Source organism: Centropristis striata, chromosome 20 (genome assembly GCF_030273125.1).
Source record: "Centropristis striata isolate RG_2023a ecotype Rhode Island chromosome 20, C.striata_1.0, whole genome shotgun sequence".
NCBI lineage: Eukaryota > Metazoa > Chordata > Actinopteri > Perciformes > Serranidae > Centropristis > Centropristis striata.
Window position 1 is genome coordinate 24,720,932 of NC_081536.1, and position 16,559 is coordinate 24,737,490.

Sequence of the window (16,559 nt, forward strand, 5' to 3'; positions counted from 1 at the left end):
ACAGCCCTAGTAGATTGCAAACAATTAAGGCTTAGTCCTTGCAATGCAGAGGGCCGGGTCTGAATCCTGCTCGGAGACCTTACCTGCATGTCTTCTCTTTCTCCCCCTTTCACTCTATATCTCTACTGCTATCAAATAACCTAAAGCCTCTGAAAGAAGGAGGTGGATAGGTTAAATGTATAAACTTCATGCTGCAATATTAACATAATGCTGTATGCTAAAAAGAAAGAAGGCTTTAAATAGAACCTATGCTCGATGACTGGTATTGGCTGATAGTGCTTCCTGCAGTCGGTCACAAACATGGTAGGAAGTCAGAAAGAACTTTTGCTTTGGATCTTTTCATGGGATTTGCTGACAGCAATTTAAATATGTATTTATTGACTCATGTCTTTAAAGAACTTTTTCATTTTTGTGCAAGCAAATACACATACCTGTGCCAGGGATGTGCTTCGGCCTCTTTTTTGTTCAGTGGAGTGCCCAGCCCTTCCTCCTTGGCTAGAAGAACACTTGTAGCAGCTCCACCGCTGCTGCAGCTCTGAAGTTAAGCCCCACCCAGAGTCCTTCTGCTGCAGGCACTGGAAGTGGTACAGGTGGCCACAGCTGACACACACACACACACACACACACACACACACACACACACACACACACACACACACACACACACACACACACACACACACACACACACACACGCTTGAATATGATAATAAATGAGGAAAAAAATGCTCTTCCTGGGGGCCACAGAGACGTTGAAGCCTTAAGTGGTGGAGGAGTTTGCGTGTCCCCATGACAAAAAAAAAAAAAACTGTTGTTGGGGGCATAGCTCCTGGCAGGGTCTCCCAAAGTTGTCCCGGGGGAGGGGCCAGACTAAGAGCAATTCTCAAACCCCATATGAATTCCCAACAAAGGAGCAAAACTGTGGCCCCTATCTGGAGCAACACCTAAAGGAGAAGGTGACTGGGCCTTGACCCATAGTGCTTGGCTGGGCACAGACTGTGAGAACAACATGTAGCCAATACCGTACGAGCCACCACCCGTAGGGTTAGGCAATCTGGTCAGGTGGGAGGTTAATTCACTAGTTAGTTAGTTAACTGTTAGGATCCAAGCCACATGGAAGCAAGAATCATGTGAAACTTGTGAGCTACATATTGGCCAAACCTTTCGTACTCAATAATTTGTCACATGACTGTTCCCCATGATTTGAACACCTCCAGTGTGTGTTACCTGAACACAATGATCCCATCAGCTGAGTCCTGCCTCCTCTTGTACTGCTGGAGGCAGATGTTACAATAGTCTTGTCGTGGGTGGAGTCCCTTTGTGACAGCAGCATGCAGGTGAGCCAGGGACCAGTGGAGGTCATGGTTCAACAGACTAGTCGTTGTTTCAAGTAAAGTCTAAAACAGAAAAGTCAGCATAATTAAAGGCCAGTCAGTATTATTTTGTCAATTATAAATATATTCACATAATGCAATAGAAAATACAATCAATGAGGGAACAACACAGATTACAACCCTATTATTTGAATGGAAATTCAGGTGTTGCTCGGTTGTTTACATATAATAGACACACAGTGCTTTACCTGTTCATAGCTGAAAGTGTCCAGCATACCCAGAATGAGGCCTTGGATCTCTGCAAGCTTTCCTTTCCCATACACTGGGTCCTAACACACACAAGCATACAAACAGCATCCCATATCATGAGTACACAATATATAACATAGAAGGGCACATCATTCATTTCTAAATTCACAAATTATAGCCCTTCTATCCACCATTAATGCTCTCTCTTCAAAGTGGATCAAAGGAGATCAAATATTAAAGAACTATCAAATTGGAAAGTAGATGCAAATACTTCACAAAATATCATAATCGCCTGATGGTGGTGGTATAATGTATATATGGTATAAGTCCAAAAAACAAAAAGAGAAATTTGAAAAGCGTCAAATAGGGACATCTAAATTTGGATACTAAAGCAAAACGTTATCGCAACAAGCATTCAGTTTTAAACCTTCAAAATGCTCGAATGATACAACCTCTTAATTTTTTCCCCTGATAATGGGGTTGTCTAAAGTTATGGTAAAAAGACCAGGACTCATATGCTGTACAGATAGTAAAGCATGTCAGGCAGATTTGTGATATTGCACTATGTAAAAAAAAAAAAAAGAACTGAATTTACAAATTGTCCAAGAAGATGGACAAACACATTTAAACCTGAAAACTAACTGTAAGTCTAACTTGGCATCTAATTGTGCTTTTCCACTACGAGTATAGGCATACTATTAATCCACTTTTTGCTTCGTTATCCATTACGGATTTTAGTACCACTCGATGTAGCTGTTCGTCATAGCGATGCCACATGAAAGCAACGCCTCTTTCGCATTCCCTGTTTGTCGACTACCAAAGAGAGGCACCATGGCAACAGAAGAGCACTAGAAGGGCACCAGAAGGGCACATTATCAATTTTTTTGCACTAGAGGGCACATCATCATAATTTATTATATGAAGGGGCACCCTAGAGCACCCAATAATTTTTTGCACATGTAAAGGGCAGCCAATAAGGCACTTCCTCTCGTTTTCACCACTCTAGAGGGCACTTTAGCACGCTTTTTCAACCATGGAGGCATGAGGGAGAGGGAGGGGGGTCATCACTCTTGCCCCACACACCCCCCTCCCGAGTCCGCCACTGTGTCTACGCAGTCAGTGGACTGCATTGGGAAGCAGTGGTTAGCACTGTTGCCTCACAGCAAAAGGGTTTTTAAATCTGCCAACTTGGGTTATTTGGGTTCTCTTCAGGTTCTCCAGCTTCTTCACACAGTCCAAAGACATGCAGCTGATGGATAATGGATTGTAATGAAATTCATGGTAGATCTGTTAGTTCTGGCAATCATTTTTGCTGTATTTAATAAACTTCCAAACTTCAACAAGTGTATTTAGCCTTGTCTTGTTGAAACATGCTGATAGATGTTTGAGAAGTTTTTTATGAATATTTTTTTAAATCTTCACACCACTGGACACCACTGTTATCAACAGCAGATTAAGTGGACACAAGTTGCAGTTCTTGCAGGTCCACAGACAGCCTTTTTAGATGCTCACAAAGTTCCCTTTCGAATAAAGAAGACTAAGAAAAGCCACACAAAACACACATACACACCTGCAGTATTCGTTGGATGATGGCAGGCAGAGAAATAAAGCTGCTCATACAGTTGAGAACCTTCATTGTGAGTTCCTTCAGCACTAAGACATTGAAAAACTTAATTTTAACTTAAACAACAGCACTGAATACAATATAAAAATCACTTGAAATACAATATACATTATATGGTTTTGTGCAGGTATTTAATGTCATTATTAAACACCATGTTGTCCAGGAGAGACCAACACAGACCTGTTGTTTTTTTTTAAATGGACAGCGCTGACTGAAAAAACATGAGGAACTGAGGTCCAGATCAGCACCAAAGAACTTGGGACATGAATGACTGTTTGTGTGTTAATGTATACCCTCAAATGTGTGTTCAGCATTGAGTCCCTTCACTAGTTTTTGAGAAGCCATCATGGTCTCCAGAAGTGGAAACCACAGGACCTGTGAGGAAAAAGTAATGTATGAGGAGACAGTGTCACCCAGCCCCCAGCACACACAAACATTCACACACACACACACACACACACACACACACACACACACACACCTACAGTACACCTACCATGACGGGTATTTTATGCCAGCACACTATACTTAAACGCCTTAAACGCGTCGCCTGTGTATAAAGTCTGTTAGTCTAAAGTTTAACAGCTGCTTCGCTTCATAATTAAAGCAGTTCATATATTACCAAGAGAGACCGATGAGACAGTTTATGCTATTTCAAGTCTACACATGCACACGTTAAGGCGTCTAAAGCATGGTGTTAACGCCAATAACGCTTGTATGCCTATAAGGAACAAACTGAGGAAGAGGCTGTGCGCATTTACGCACGAGGTCCACTGGATCATCAGGACCTGGCAGTTATTCATTTTCTATGTTCTGCAGCATATATACACAGATCAGCTGTTACACAGAGTCTCAGCTTCATATGGTATTGTTTATAAGAAAGCAGAACTTATAGATGAAGAGAAAGACTATCTCGTACATACCAGATAAACTTAACGTTTTTTCCAGCCAAGACCCGAGGCTTAATTAGCCTGTTTTAGGAGTGAAAGTCAGCAAAATGCAGCTTAAACAAAATGTTTACCTTATTAGGTAACTACAAATGTCTGTAAAACATAATGGGACTGTGCATAAGTGCCGAATTGGGTTAAACAGTGTAGATAAAATCAGATGGAATCATATTGTGAAGAGACTGCTGTCCACATGGCTACTGAATATTCATTGGATAGGTCCGCATGGCTACTTAATATTCAGTGATGACAGCGATTATGGCTTCTGCAGGCATGTGTTTTTGAATTTCGTTGCGTGATGACATTTTTTCTATCTCTTCTGCTTTTTTGTGTGCCTTAGAATCTCTGTGTTCTAAAGAACATTTTTACGCAAAGAGGACAGTTTTGTTGGCTTGTAGCTGTAGGCTCACAGAACTGGCTTTGACTACCGAGGGTTTCGACCGTTTCGACTCGCGCTGTTGACATTCAACGTCCGCGAGATCTCTTCGTCACACCCTTTCCGGCCCTATGTTTCCCACACACTCGACTCGCGAGACCTTGGGGAGGCGTGCAGCGCGTCCCGGTGCACACTGGGTAATGTAGTATAGATGACAGGCGCAAAGAGAAATAGAACAGGACAGGGTACTATGAGCTCATGAGAAGTCCCGGTACGCCGTAAGAAGTCCCAGTACGCAAGAGGCTAAAATCGAGAAGTCCCGGTACTCCGTACCGGAGAGTACCGGCCCACTTAAAGCACTGGTGTGCTGGCATAAAATACCCCTCATACACCTACCTCTCTTTGTTGCTGGTAAAGGTTGTCAGAGCTCCGATGACAGAAGACAATGAGGTCATTCAGTGATTCCTTTACTTTTGTCAGTGTTGATTCACTGTCTCTCTCCTCTTCCTCCATTGTTCCATCTCCTTCTTCAACTCGATCACTCTCAGCAGTAAGGAGATTCAGTTTTTCTTTCAATATCTTCAGAGAGAGCAATAAAGCACTTTTGTGAAAACAGCTGCATAAAACTGGTGGAAAGTAGTAAGTACATGCACTTGCTGTGTTTAAACACAGTCCTATTTTAGCTTGCCTGACACCCATGTGAAGGTCAATATATTAAGTCACATGGTTAATGAAATGTGTGTGTATATACAGTACATACACTCAAAGTGCTTTAACACTACAAGTTACACACATGGTTCTATTTAATCCTGGAAGACTGGATTCTCAGTCATTCAAAATCTGACTGCAAACCTGCAAGAAGTTCTTTGGGAATGATCTTGTAGATGACACTGGAAGGTACACCCTGGCCGGATGACCCAAGGTTATGACTTTGATATCACAACTCGACCTCTGCATGCATTAGATATTATATTAGATATTCAATGTCAGGCACTGCCTCTGGGCAGCCATCCTGAATGTGGAGAACTGTAGTGCTACTGGTACTTTGTGAGTACTTTCTCTATACACTCCTGAACAAAATCTTGCATGTTCCCCTGATATAATCCTATCGAGAACGTTTGGGGATGGATGGCAAGGGAAGGGAAAAACAGATTTCAGTTCCAGACTGTGGATGCTCTTTGTGAAGCCATCTTCACCACAATGAGCAACGTTCCCACCAGCCTCCTGGAAACACTCACATCATGATGCCTAAACGAATGTTTGAAGTAATAAACAAGAACACTGAGTCCTTTTTTGACACTTTAAGTTCTGTTTTGGTCTTAAACTTAAACAAAACAGTTTGAGTTTAAATGCAGTTTTCAATAACTTCTATAAAACTCTATTTTTTTGTCTCTTGCTCCTGTTTATTCTTTTTGCATTTCAAAGCTCTTCTTACATCCTGGTAATGCTTTACCAATGCAAAATGCGAATACTTTTTTTACCCAGTCCCTAAAAAAACTTTCTTTTCCAACCCGACTCTAAAAGTTTATGCTAATTATTTAATAAAAACACGAAAACATGCTTGTCTGTTAGTGTGAAGAATATCAGACCAAATTAAATATTTAAATAAAGGGAAATAGAAGGGGTACACTTGCTATTTCTTGCATTGTGTCATTGTATGAGTCAAGACTGCGTTACAGCCCCTGTATGTGTGCCCAATTGGTAAATTCTAAATAATTGGTTCAATCATTTACCTAATAAGTGAGCATTTTTTAAATGTTTTTTTGTGGCTACCTCCAACAAGAGAGCGAAGGCTCCATGAACATCTCCCTTCTTCTCCAGCAGGTAGGCTGTAGCCTCATTGTGGTGGTACTTCTCTGTTATCTAAAGACAAACACATGAACAGAAAGACAAAAAAAACAAAAAAAATTTGACGTGGAATTAAATAAGCTGGTCCCATCTGTGGAACTGTACCACAGTAGATAATAAAATAATTACCATGTAGTATGAGGCGGTTGGCAAATAACAGGTACATTTAAATTTTATCATGAAATCCTTAATTATATAAATATTCAGATGTTATTGTGGTTGTTTGCTTTAATCTGTCAGACATCTTACTAGAATATGAGTGTTTACCTTCTCTTAAGTAAGATGCAATTAAGACTCACTCAAACTACAGCCTCATGCTAAGCTTTTTTATTTGCTCTGGACTGACAAAATGACCACTTGATCCCCCCAAGAATGTGTTTCACCATATTTATTGTTTATCTTCAACACCAACTTCTGCACTAGCATTATCCCTAACCGGCACTTGGTGAGCCGCCTACTTGATGGGGAGGAGAAGCATGGGCCAGCTCTTGAATATTTCCTTTAATTAGTGTGAGGTCAAACCTTATCCTTAACACTTCTAAAATAAAACAAAGGTAATGTCCATTGAATTAGGAAGCTCCAATCATCCAACCCTACTTTTATCAATGGTGGGCCCATACACTCTGTTCAAGATTACATGTACCTTGGTATTGGGATTGACCAAATGGGACCTGTGTAATGAACTTATAAACACTTAAAAATGAACTCAGTGCAGGTATTTAACTCACCACATGCAATGAACATAATGAGAGTATAATAAGATGTACTTGTATGGCCTCTTCCAGTCTGTAGTGCTGGGAAGTCTGGAGGAAGCTCAGGAGCTGCTGGGGGGCAAAGCGGCACAATAAGTCCAGCAGAAGCTCATGTAGGTCACGTTCCAGAGGCAGCATGCTCTCTGAAGGACGGCCCTCCCTGAAAACCAGAGCAGAAGAAACACGAGAAGGAAGATAAAGAGAAAGGAGAAGAACTTTTAAAGAAATGCACAAGTGAGGTAGCAGAGTAATCACTAGAACAGGATGCACACTATACCGTGGCTCCAGGAGACAGCTGAGGAACTGGAAAAGTAGCTGGTCATCCTGGAGAGAGTGAGAGAGAAAAAGAGAGAGAGAGAAAAAGAGAGAGAGAGAGAGAGAGAGAGAGAGAGAGAGAGAGAGAGAGAGAGAGAGGGAAAGAGAGAGAGAGAGAAAGAGAGAAAGAGAGAGGGACTCACTTTTGTGAATTGGGGCAAATCACGCCACCAAAAAATAGCAATTCTTACACAAAAACACAACAATTTAATATAAAATAAAATAAAATATAAACTATAACAAACTAAACTATAAATAATTTTTTTTAACATGCACTGTAAAAAAACACCCATGTCCCAGACAATAATTCATAACATTAAACAATTTAAAAATGTGTTCAATTTCTTCAAAATCTAAAACTAACAATTTCTGCGGATGATATATAATAGTATTAAAACTCACTATTGTAATCATTTTGCAATTATGTTTTAAAATATATTTTAAATGAAAATGTGGGCCAACTGAAGGATTAAAAAAACACCACACAACTGAATAAGATAAAATGAATGAACATAAGATGAATGAGAAAGCTGATCGAGCTTTTTAATATTGACAAATTCATCAATAAATGGCCTGCAAATGGTATAGTGCTTTTCTAGTCTTTGCAACCACTCAAAGAGCCTTAACACTACACTAACACTACAGCACTCATTAACCCGTTTACACACATCATTTACATGTCGCTTCCATGCCCCATGTATTGATACCTTTAGTTGACCACATTACACCTGCAGCTTACCTGAAGCTCAGAAATAATTTGCTGCACCTCATTAGTGAAGTGAAACATCACTAGGTCAGCCGATCTGCTGGGGTCAAAGGTCACCAGCTCCTGTGAACAGATGTCAGATGCAAATACAATCACCTACAGACATATCACTCTCCCTTTATCTGTGTAGTGCATTTTTAAGTTTTCTTAATCTAAATGTAAAAATGGACTGAAAAAGAGTTTACAAAACAATCAATTCGTTTATTCACTTTGTGACCAACCAGCCGTGCCACATTCTCCTTTAACCAGCTCAAGATTCAGTGGCTGTGATGTGCTACACAGCTATGTGAATGAAATACTGTACTCATTAAATGCAAAAAGACAAGGAACAAAGGCTGATTTCAAGCAGTAGCCTTTAGTGATAATTACTGGCCAGACTGCCCACATGTACAGGTACATCTAAAAAAAACTGAATATTGTGAAAAAGTTCAATATTTTTTGTCAATTATTTCAGAAAGTGAAACTTGTACATTATATAGATTCATTACACATAGAGTGAAATATTTCAAGCCTGTATTTATTTTAATTTTGATGATTCTGGCTTAGAGATAATGAAAACACAAAACTCAGTGTAGTAGTATCTAGGTTCAGGTATCTGACCTGGATGCCTACAGGCTACATGTCCCAGCTAGCCTAGGGGTACCTCGGGAGGCCCGGGGATACCTGGAGGTCATGTCTCCTCTTATCCTACCTGCTATACATGTGACCTAGCCTGGAAACCAGATGAATCTGCTAAGCAAATTTTTATTTACTCTGCGCAGAAGAAACTGGTCTTCCACTGAGGAAGATTTCCATCCAGCCTGGATCTGAGCGGACCAGTCACAACTGGTTAGGAGGGTTTGGTAGGATGTCTTCGGGCACAACTGTCAAACTAAGAATGGCTGATACAATATTAATCAGGCTGCGTGTGCTGCTGTGTTGCCTGTGTCACACCTCAAATGTTTCAGAAAGACATTTGAGTGCACTTTTCACCTGTAAATTTAGAACATTTTTGACCCTGACGCCATTTTTTCCAAGGGATGCAGAAGTGCCCCAAATTACATGTACCATTCAACACTACATCCCATGCTTCGTAGTTCAATTTCTTGGGGGTCACGTTTTGTTGCTCTGATTGATTGTACTATTAAGAGGCAATTTGACTGTACTGATTAATAACACCCCTTGAAAATAAAAAAAATCCAACAAACTCAAACTCAAAAAGGAGCCACACTAATACACATTAGCTACATGTGAACTGGCCAGAAATGAAGGAGGTAATCATATGTCTGACCTGTATGTGTTGCAGTACTTTGTCCTTGACTGTTTGTTTCTCTTCAGGGCTATAGCCAGGCATGGAAAGCAGATTGTGGATGTAGTTGTAGATCTCCCCCTAACACACACACACACACACACACACACACACTGTAAATGCCTTATTTGTATATGTGGCAAAATTACAATTGTCAACATGACTCAAATATTTACATTCTTCAATATTCAAAGGTAAAGAAAGCAAAGCGTGCACCACACAGCAGGGTTATCTGTTCCAGCTGACATGGAACATGCAACATACATACACATACACATACACATACATATTCACCACATATAAAACAAAAACATGTAAAGTTTGATCAATCTGAAATGTATGTACCTTTCTGAGGGGGTTTCTTAGATAGCAGTCAATGATCCTGTCATACAGATGTTTCTTTTCATAAAGACATTCACAGATTTGGTAACTGTACGGCAAGGCAGGGACACACAAAGACATGTAATTGTTATCACGAAAAGTAACAACAGCTATTAAAACTTTAAGCAGCCTCGAAAAGCTTCAGAATCAGACACAAGTACCATGACAGAAAGTGACTTTCAAAATAAACAGAACCAAACTGCAATCAAAGAACTAGGACGAGTTGTTTTTAATTTTTTTAAGCAATATCCAGGGATATATGTGAACTATGTTCTATGTTGCCTAATCTGGTCCCGAGTATGTGAGCAAAAAGTTGAAAGCATACCCTAACCCTAGCCACAATACATTGTTTGTTGCAAACTCTACAGTGGAATCACAAAGGGTTTTTCTGTTTGTTGAGCACTTGAGTTAAGTCTGAGTTAAGCAAGGAGCAATATTGGGAGACCATCCTGGTCCACTCAACCCTGCTCACTTGATGATCTGACCTGGACCAAGGTGTAAACTCATTATCCTATTACAAAACAATTAACTTTTCCAAAAAAATGCATGGATATCTATACATCATCTATATATATCTATATATATCTATATCTATATCTATATCTATATATATATATATATATATATATATATATATATTCAATGCAAGTGGTTTTAATTCAAGTCTTTGGCCAGCTACTCACAACTTGGCCTTCTCCGCCAAAGCCAACAGCCTTTCTTCATTAAACTGGACCACACCGCCGACCTGCAGCAGCTCCAGCAGAACCTACAAACCAGAGACAATAAAAACCAGTGATATATGCCTGTATTTTTAAGGTGTGTCTGTGTGTTTTTTCAGTAGGAATTTCAGTAGGAGTAGTAATCACCCTTTCATACTGCGGTCCCACCAATGTATCGCTATATTGCCTGAAAGATCTGTGCCGGCTTTTTGCCTTAGGGCGTTCATAGTTCACAAAGGCGTGATATTCTTAACCTTTCATAGCGCAGTCTGGCGTCGCGGAGCGAGGTGGAAGATAGTGGGAGGAAGAGCGGCAGCAGTGCTGCACAGTAGCACAGTGCTAATAGGCTACACAGTTAGCACTGTAGCAGTACAGTGTTTATGTGCTGCAGCAGCATGTGTTCACTTAGCGACCTCCGTTTGTTTACAACAAGCACAGGACACTCTGTGCACAGTTAGTGATGCAGGTTTGTTTACAATAAGTGGTGGACGCTGTGCACAGTTAGCGACGGTGTCTTCTTTTACCTAGTAAGGAACAGGCACAGGCATCACCAGCTTTTTTTTTTTTTCCCCAAGGATTACCAAACATAATTCAAGCAGGTCAACACAGTAAATTTGGGCCTAATTGACAGTGTGAGAGAGAGACAGACAGACACTGCTTTGTGTTTCTTCACCAACCTGCTGCCTCTCTGTGTGTCGGGAGTCATCGTCTGGGCAACAAAGAAATTCCAGAACCTGGAAAGACAGTAACAAAAAAAATGCAGATGAATAATAATGGAAGTTGATTGTTACTTTAAATACTTTGTAACGGGACCTGCTGATGTAACAAAACAAGTGGAGGTACAGGGGACCGCACATTTTGTCTTCAGAAAGTTTAACTGACAGTTAAATTAAGTGAGCTATAAGAATTAATTAAATAGACATGATACAAATATAAGAAATGACTAAAATCAACAATATTAATGGAAATCTTTTTAGTTTTACGTACTATGGATTAAGGGATGTTAAAATCAGGAGTCTATAATTAAACATTTTCCCAATTTTCCAGAGGAGAGTCAGACTGCATGCTACTGACACTGGTGGTTAGCTGTTGAGGGCATTCAGCTGATTAAATGCTGTGAAGATGCCAGCATGCAGCAGGATCAAGAACATCTTGTTTGCCTTTCCCCAATATTATGTTAAAATATACTGAGCCCTTTTCACTTCAATCACATTAACTAGGCTAACAGACAAACTTATCATCATCAGTTGCAGAAATCACATCAAACATCATTAAAAACTGCAGAACAGAGCATCAATAGTTTTCAAAAATATCTTTGATTATTGTTTATATATCACCAAGTACACTTTTATATAGTTTTTGTATGTAAAATCATGGCAGTGAACACTGTGCAGTTTGGCGCACAGCGCACAATGGAGACACCACGGTGGCTGCCACATGCACACTGACAATATACACATTTGAAGATTGATTGGTTACCTGATCAAAGAGCTTCCTGTTCACAAAAAGCGTGTTGTCTGGTTTGGCCAACTGACGAGCCAAAAATGTGAAGAGCCCTCCCACCTGGGATGGAGTAAAGTCTGGGTTGTCCACCATCACCTAGGTAACCAGAAAACCACATTTATGATCAAAGCAAACAAAAGATTGAGAGAAAGAATAGAGCAAATCAAAACTGTTATAGTAGTTCATGATATTAATAGCAAATATTTTACTTCTGTTATGCTAAGAGATGTTAAAGAGTTTTAAGTTCTATTCTGGTGCAGTGTTTCTTCTAGGTTTCTGAAAGACCTAGCTGCACATGGTTTTTTTTTTGTTTTTTTTTAAAGATATTTTTTTGGCCATTTTCAAGGCTTTATTGATAGTGAGAAATAGAGTGAAAGGGGGAGACAGAGGGGAAGACAGGTGGGAAAGGGCTCCGAGTCGGATTCGAACCCAGGCCGCCCGCTCACGAGGACTGTGCCTCTATGGTATGCGCTCTACCAGGTGAGCCACTGGGGTGAGCCACCGGGGCGCCCCTAGCTGCACGTTTGGCAGGAGCAGCTTAGGTGGTGCTCAAAACGGCTTGGGGGCCACACCTAAGGCTGATAATGGCAGGAAAAACCCTGTGGTGTGCTGATAAATTTTGAAAAATCAAAACAGGGATGTGGGGCTGCATGGTGGTGTAGTGGTTAGCACTCTTGCCCACTCTGACCCACAGCAAGAGGGTTGCCAGTTTGTATGTTCTCCCTGTGTCAGGCTTCCTCCCACAGTCCAAAGACATGCAGCTTAGGTTTTAAGATTCAGAGCATCGATTGTGGTCTCACTCCATGTGTAAGGCACCCCGCCTCTGGCCCAATGTCAGCTAGGATCGGCTCCATAAAGGACAAGATTATGGAGCATTTCTTTATGTTTCTTGCTTTCTTCACTATCAAAAAATAAGTGAAACAAACACAACAGCACACACAATGATTTTGTGATTTTACCTGAAGTAAGATATCCACTATCCTCTGCTGGTACTCAAGGGCCTGCTTATCATGTTTGAAGTCTTCAAATTTCTAGAATGCAGAAAGAACCAAATCTTAAATGACAGAAAAAAACAGACCTTTCGTGAGATTGCTCAAAGGCAATTGCTCAGAGGCAATCTCATAATTCAAAGGTGACAACTAAATTGAATGAAGAAGGAAAACAAAAACACAACCTGAAAGTGGAGTGGTAAGTATAACAAGTTGCTAGTGAAATCTGCACTTAATGAAAAGGCCAAAATTGGATTAATGTCAACTTTCCCTTAAGACTCAAGCCGTTACAGCAGCACAAATTAGCCATGTTTACCAGGCTGGGTAAATCTAGCATTGTGCTGACTACATGAGTAATAATATCCCTTTCACATTGGCACATATTGTTTTTTTATAAAACTAAACCTTTGTTCTGGCAGGAGAAAATTTTAATTATTGTGATGATCATCACTTTGGCACTCTTTTTGGTGTAAGGCAGTATTTTCTAAATGTTCCACTCTTTTGTTATCCCTTACTGGACTAGGGAGCTCATGATATTATTTTAGTAAGACATAAGCATCCCTGTGATGCAATGGACAAATAACTGGATTGTGGGTAATAATATAGAAATATTCAGGCCAGTGCATCAAGATGAAAGCTGTGCTTGACAAATATTTTTTTTATTTCAATAGCACTTTTTTCCATGTCCAATTAAATTAAAAGCTAACTAAAGCTGCTACTGAGGGTAAGGGTGGTGTTAAGATGGAATGGATTTGGATTCATGGCATACTTTGAAATATTTAAGATACAGTTGTACAGACTTTCAAAACGCTCAGTGCAAAATTCAAAATTAAAAAAATCTCACCATGGCGAGGACATTGAGGAACTCCCGGGTATCAAAGTGAAGGAGTGTACGAATGAACGGGAAAACCTCCTCCTCCTCTATCAAATCGGCTGAATGGAGACGGATAAGGAACTCAAACACCTGGCATAAAAAAACAGATGTAGCATTAGCCCACTAGAATATAACAAAAGCTTACTTATAATGATGGATTACTCCTCTCATGGAAGAAAACACGAACTACACATTGTGGTCAGTAAATATTCTAGTGTGCTCTTATTTTGAAACGTACATGTGTAACCCATATGGTAATAATGCAGAAAGGCTTGTGTGATGTCAGTGGCTAAAGACTGCAGATAGACAGTTGGTCCCCCAGTCTATCACATTAAATCCTGAACAGGGTTACTGTATGGAGCGACTTTTTTAGTTTTGTTAAAACTTTTTTTACTTTTTATGGACTTTATAAGTCTCTACATACTGGTGGCTCCTTTTGGATGATTGGATGAGGATTGGTAGATTGTAATGTCAATCATTACTCTACAAAGTGGGTCACTGGTAGACATTGGCATTGGCATCCATTCAAAGTAAAGCATATTAAGATCGTAACTCATATACAACAACTTCCTTACTTACTACTTAATAAGCAATAATTCTGATGTTATTGAGGGAAACTCTTAGTTAATGGCTTACTGGTTATATAATAAGGCCATGCAGAATAAGGCATTAATGACTACTTAATAATGACTAATTAAGAGCCAACATGTTACTTATTTGCATGCTAATAAACAACATTTAGTGATAAATGATGTAGTCTAAACATGCTTTGTCATGGTTTTATTAATGGTGATAAACCAGAGTTTTATCAGCTCCAGGCATCGATACAATAGTCCAAGATCAATTCTCAGACGTGTGGACTTCAAACTGACTCAAACCTACAACCACAAGCTGAGAGCAGACTGAGATCTGATCCTCCGCTCACATCCAGACTGATAAATGGCTTGTAGAAATGATCGTACACCCACTTTACGCTCATTTTCTGTCGTACGCTCGTTTGATAAATGAGGGCCAACAAATAGTGTCTACATACCTGGTTCTTGACTTGAACCACAAGGTCTTCAGGGATGTCTCCAAGTGGATATGCCCTTCCTGCGAGACAGCAGCTACACACACACACACACACACACATACACACACACACACACACACACACACACACACACACACACACACACACACACACACACACACACACACACACACACACACACACACACAGTAGCTTATTAATCTTTCATGGATCTTGTCACATTGAGCACTTATAACACAGATTATACAGTTTATGATTGATGTGAATGTGCTATCCTCTGTTGGCATACCATTCAGTTTTACCATCACTGACAATTTGTTTTCAGTGTTTTCAGTGTATGCAGGATTGTTTTTTGTGGTTCTTGTATATGTCTCATTGTAGACCACACACTCATTCACTCCAGTTCAGGGTCCCTGTGACTGGGACCAAAACATTCATACAAAATGAAACGGTTATTTGTTTATGTTTTAATTTTTATTCATCATTGGTGTAGAGCCAAAGCAATTTATATTCTCGATAATTTGTTATTTTGATTCGATTTCCAGTTTTGCAGATCAGTCCAGTGAATGACCTTAAACCAGTTTAATTTTGTTTCTCTGGCTAAACTGGTATTTGTCAATGACCCATTTGGGTGTTGGTCTGAGATAACTAAAACTTGTCCAATATGGAACAATTTGGACACAAGGGCTGTATCCTAAAGTCAAGGAAGGATTCCCCAACGTCTGTATATGAAGGATTCTACGTCAACGACAGCTGAAGGACTGTCCCAGTGTCCAGGATCCTCTGGAGTACAGAGTCCTTCTGTTGACCAAATTCCAAGGATGCATGTGTGTACCCTCCTTGCGGTCACCGGTCTACCGGGAGGTTTAAAAATGGCGAGCGAAGAAACATCGACACCGGCGGTGCAATATGAATTTAAATATTTAAGTATTTAGTATATAGTACAAATGCCTGAATATTTAGCTAAAGAAAATAAACATCATCTTGATAGATTGCCAGTTAAGTTAATTGATGCCTTCTCAGTTGCTAAAGTTATTAATAGTTGATTCATATATATACGTCAGATGATGATGTACTATGTGCAAAGTATATGTAGCTATGTCATTCAGAAAGTTATACATTTGTTTATTGTGTTATTAACAGGGACAGGCAGTGCACTATTGTTATTTATAAATAACTATTATTGTTTTGTACTGTAAAATTAAAAACACATTACAGAATACATTTCCGTGGTGAGTTAAGCGCCGCTGCTTTTATGAACTGAGTAGCAGCCAAATTCAGCCAGGATCAGTCAAATATTCAGGTTTAATCCACTTTGTGCCTTTTACTTGATAAATCGTGGAGATTCAACTTCAAATAATCTTCTTCCATTTCCACTAATATGTGTCAGAGTGCTGATGCCAAAGCCAAATCATGTCTCAACTGGTTCTGAAGTTGCGGCTCTGAATTTAATCAGGAGGTCCAATTACACAATGACACACAGCTACACACTGAAGGCTCCATTAGTGGTTCTACCAGTGACAGGAAGGACTCTGGCCTCACGTCTGGAGGACCCCACTCT

General features: G+C 39.9%; 1 protein-coding gene across 2 annotated transcripts in view; it reads right to left on the reverse strand.

Moving 5' to 3' along the window:
• The window catches only part of vps8 (VPS8 subunit of CORVET complex), a 79,525-nt gene that overhangs the window by 4,105 nt on the left and 58,861 nt on the right, over positions 1 to 16,559 (reverse strand). For both annotated transcript variants that reach the window (XM_059358964.1, XM_059358965.1), the window contains exons 25-42: positions 14,999 to 15,071; positions 13,936 to 14,055; positions 13,062 to 13,133; positions 12,079 to 12,198; positions 11,277 to 11,333; positions 10,564 to 10,646; positions 9,845 to 9,929; positions 9,482 to 9,580; positions 8,185 to 8,274; positions 7,408 to 7,454; positions 7,146 to 7,290; positions 6,304 to 6,393; positions 4,927 to 5,109; positions 3,501 to 3,582; positions 3,154 to 3,236; positions 1,583 to 1,663; positions 1,228 to 1,397; positions 432 to 600 (exon numbers count right to left, since the gene is read on the reverse strand). In XM_059358964.1, coding sequence (XP_059214947.1) covers positions 432 to 600; positions 1,228 to 1,397; positions 1,583 to 1,663; positions 3,154 to 3,236; positions 3,501 to 3,582; positions 4,927 to 5,109; positions 6,304 to 6,393; positions 7,146 to 7,290; positions 7,408 to 7,454; positions 8,185 to 8,274; positions 9,482 to 9,580; positions 9,845 to 9,929; positions 10,564 to 10,646; positions 11,277 to 11,333; positions 12,079 to 12,198; positions 13,062 to 13,133; positions 13,936 to 14,055; positions 14,999 to 15,071 — 1,849 coding nt within the window. The remainder of the gene's footprint in view (positions 1 to 431; positions 601 to 1,227; positions 1,398 to 1,582; positions 1,664 to 3,153; positions 3,237 to 3,500; positions 3,583 to 4,926; positions 5,110 to 6,303; positions 6,394 to 7,145; positions 7,291 to 7,407; positions 7,455 to 8,184; positions 8,275 to 9,481; positions 9,581 to 9,844; positions 9,930 to 10,563; positions 10,647 to 11,276; positions 11,334 to 12,078; positions 12,199 to 13,061; positions 13,134 to 13,935; positions 14,056 to 14,998; positions 15,072 to 16,559) is intronic.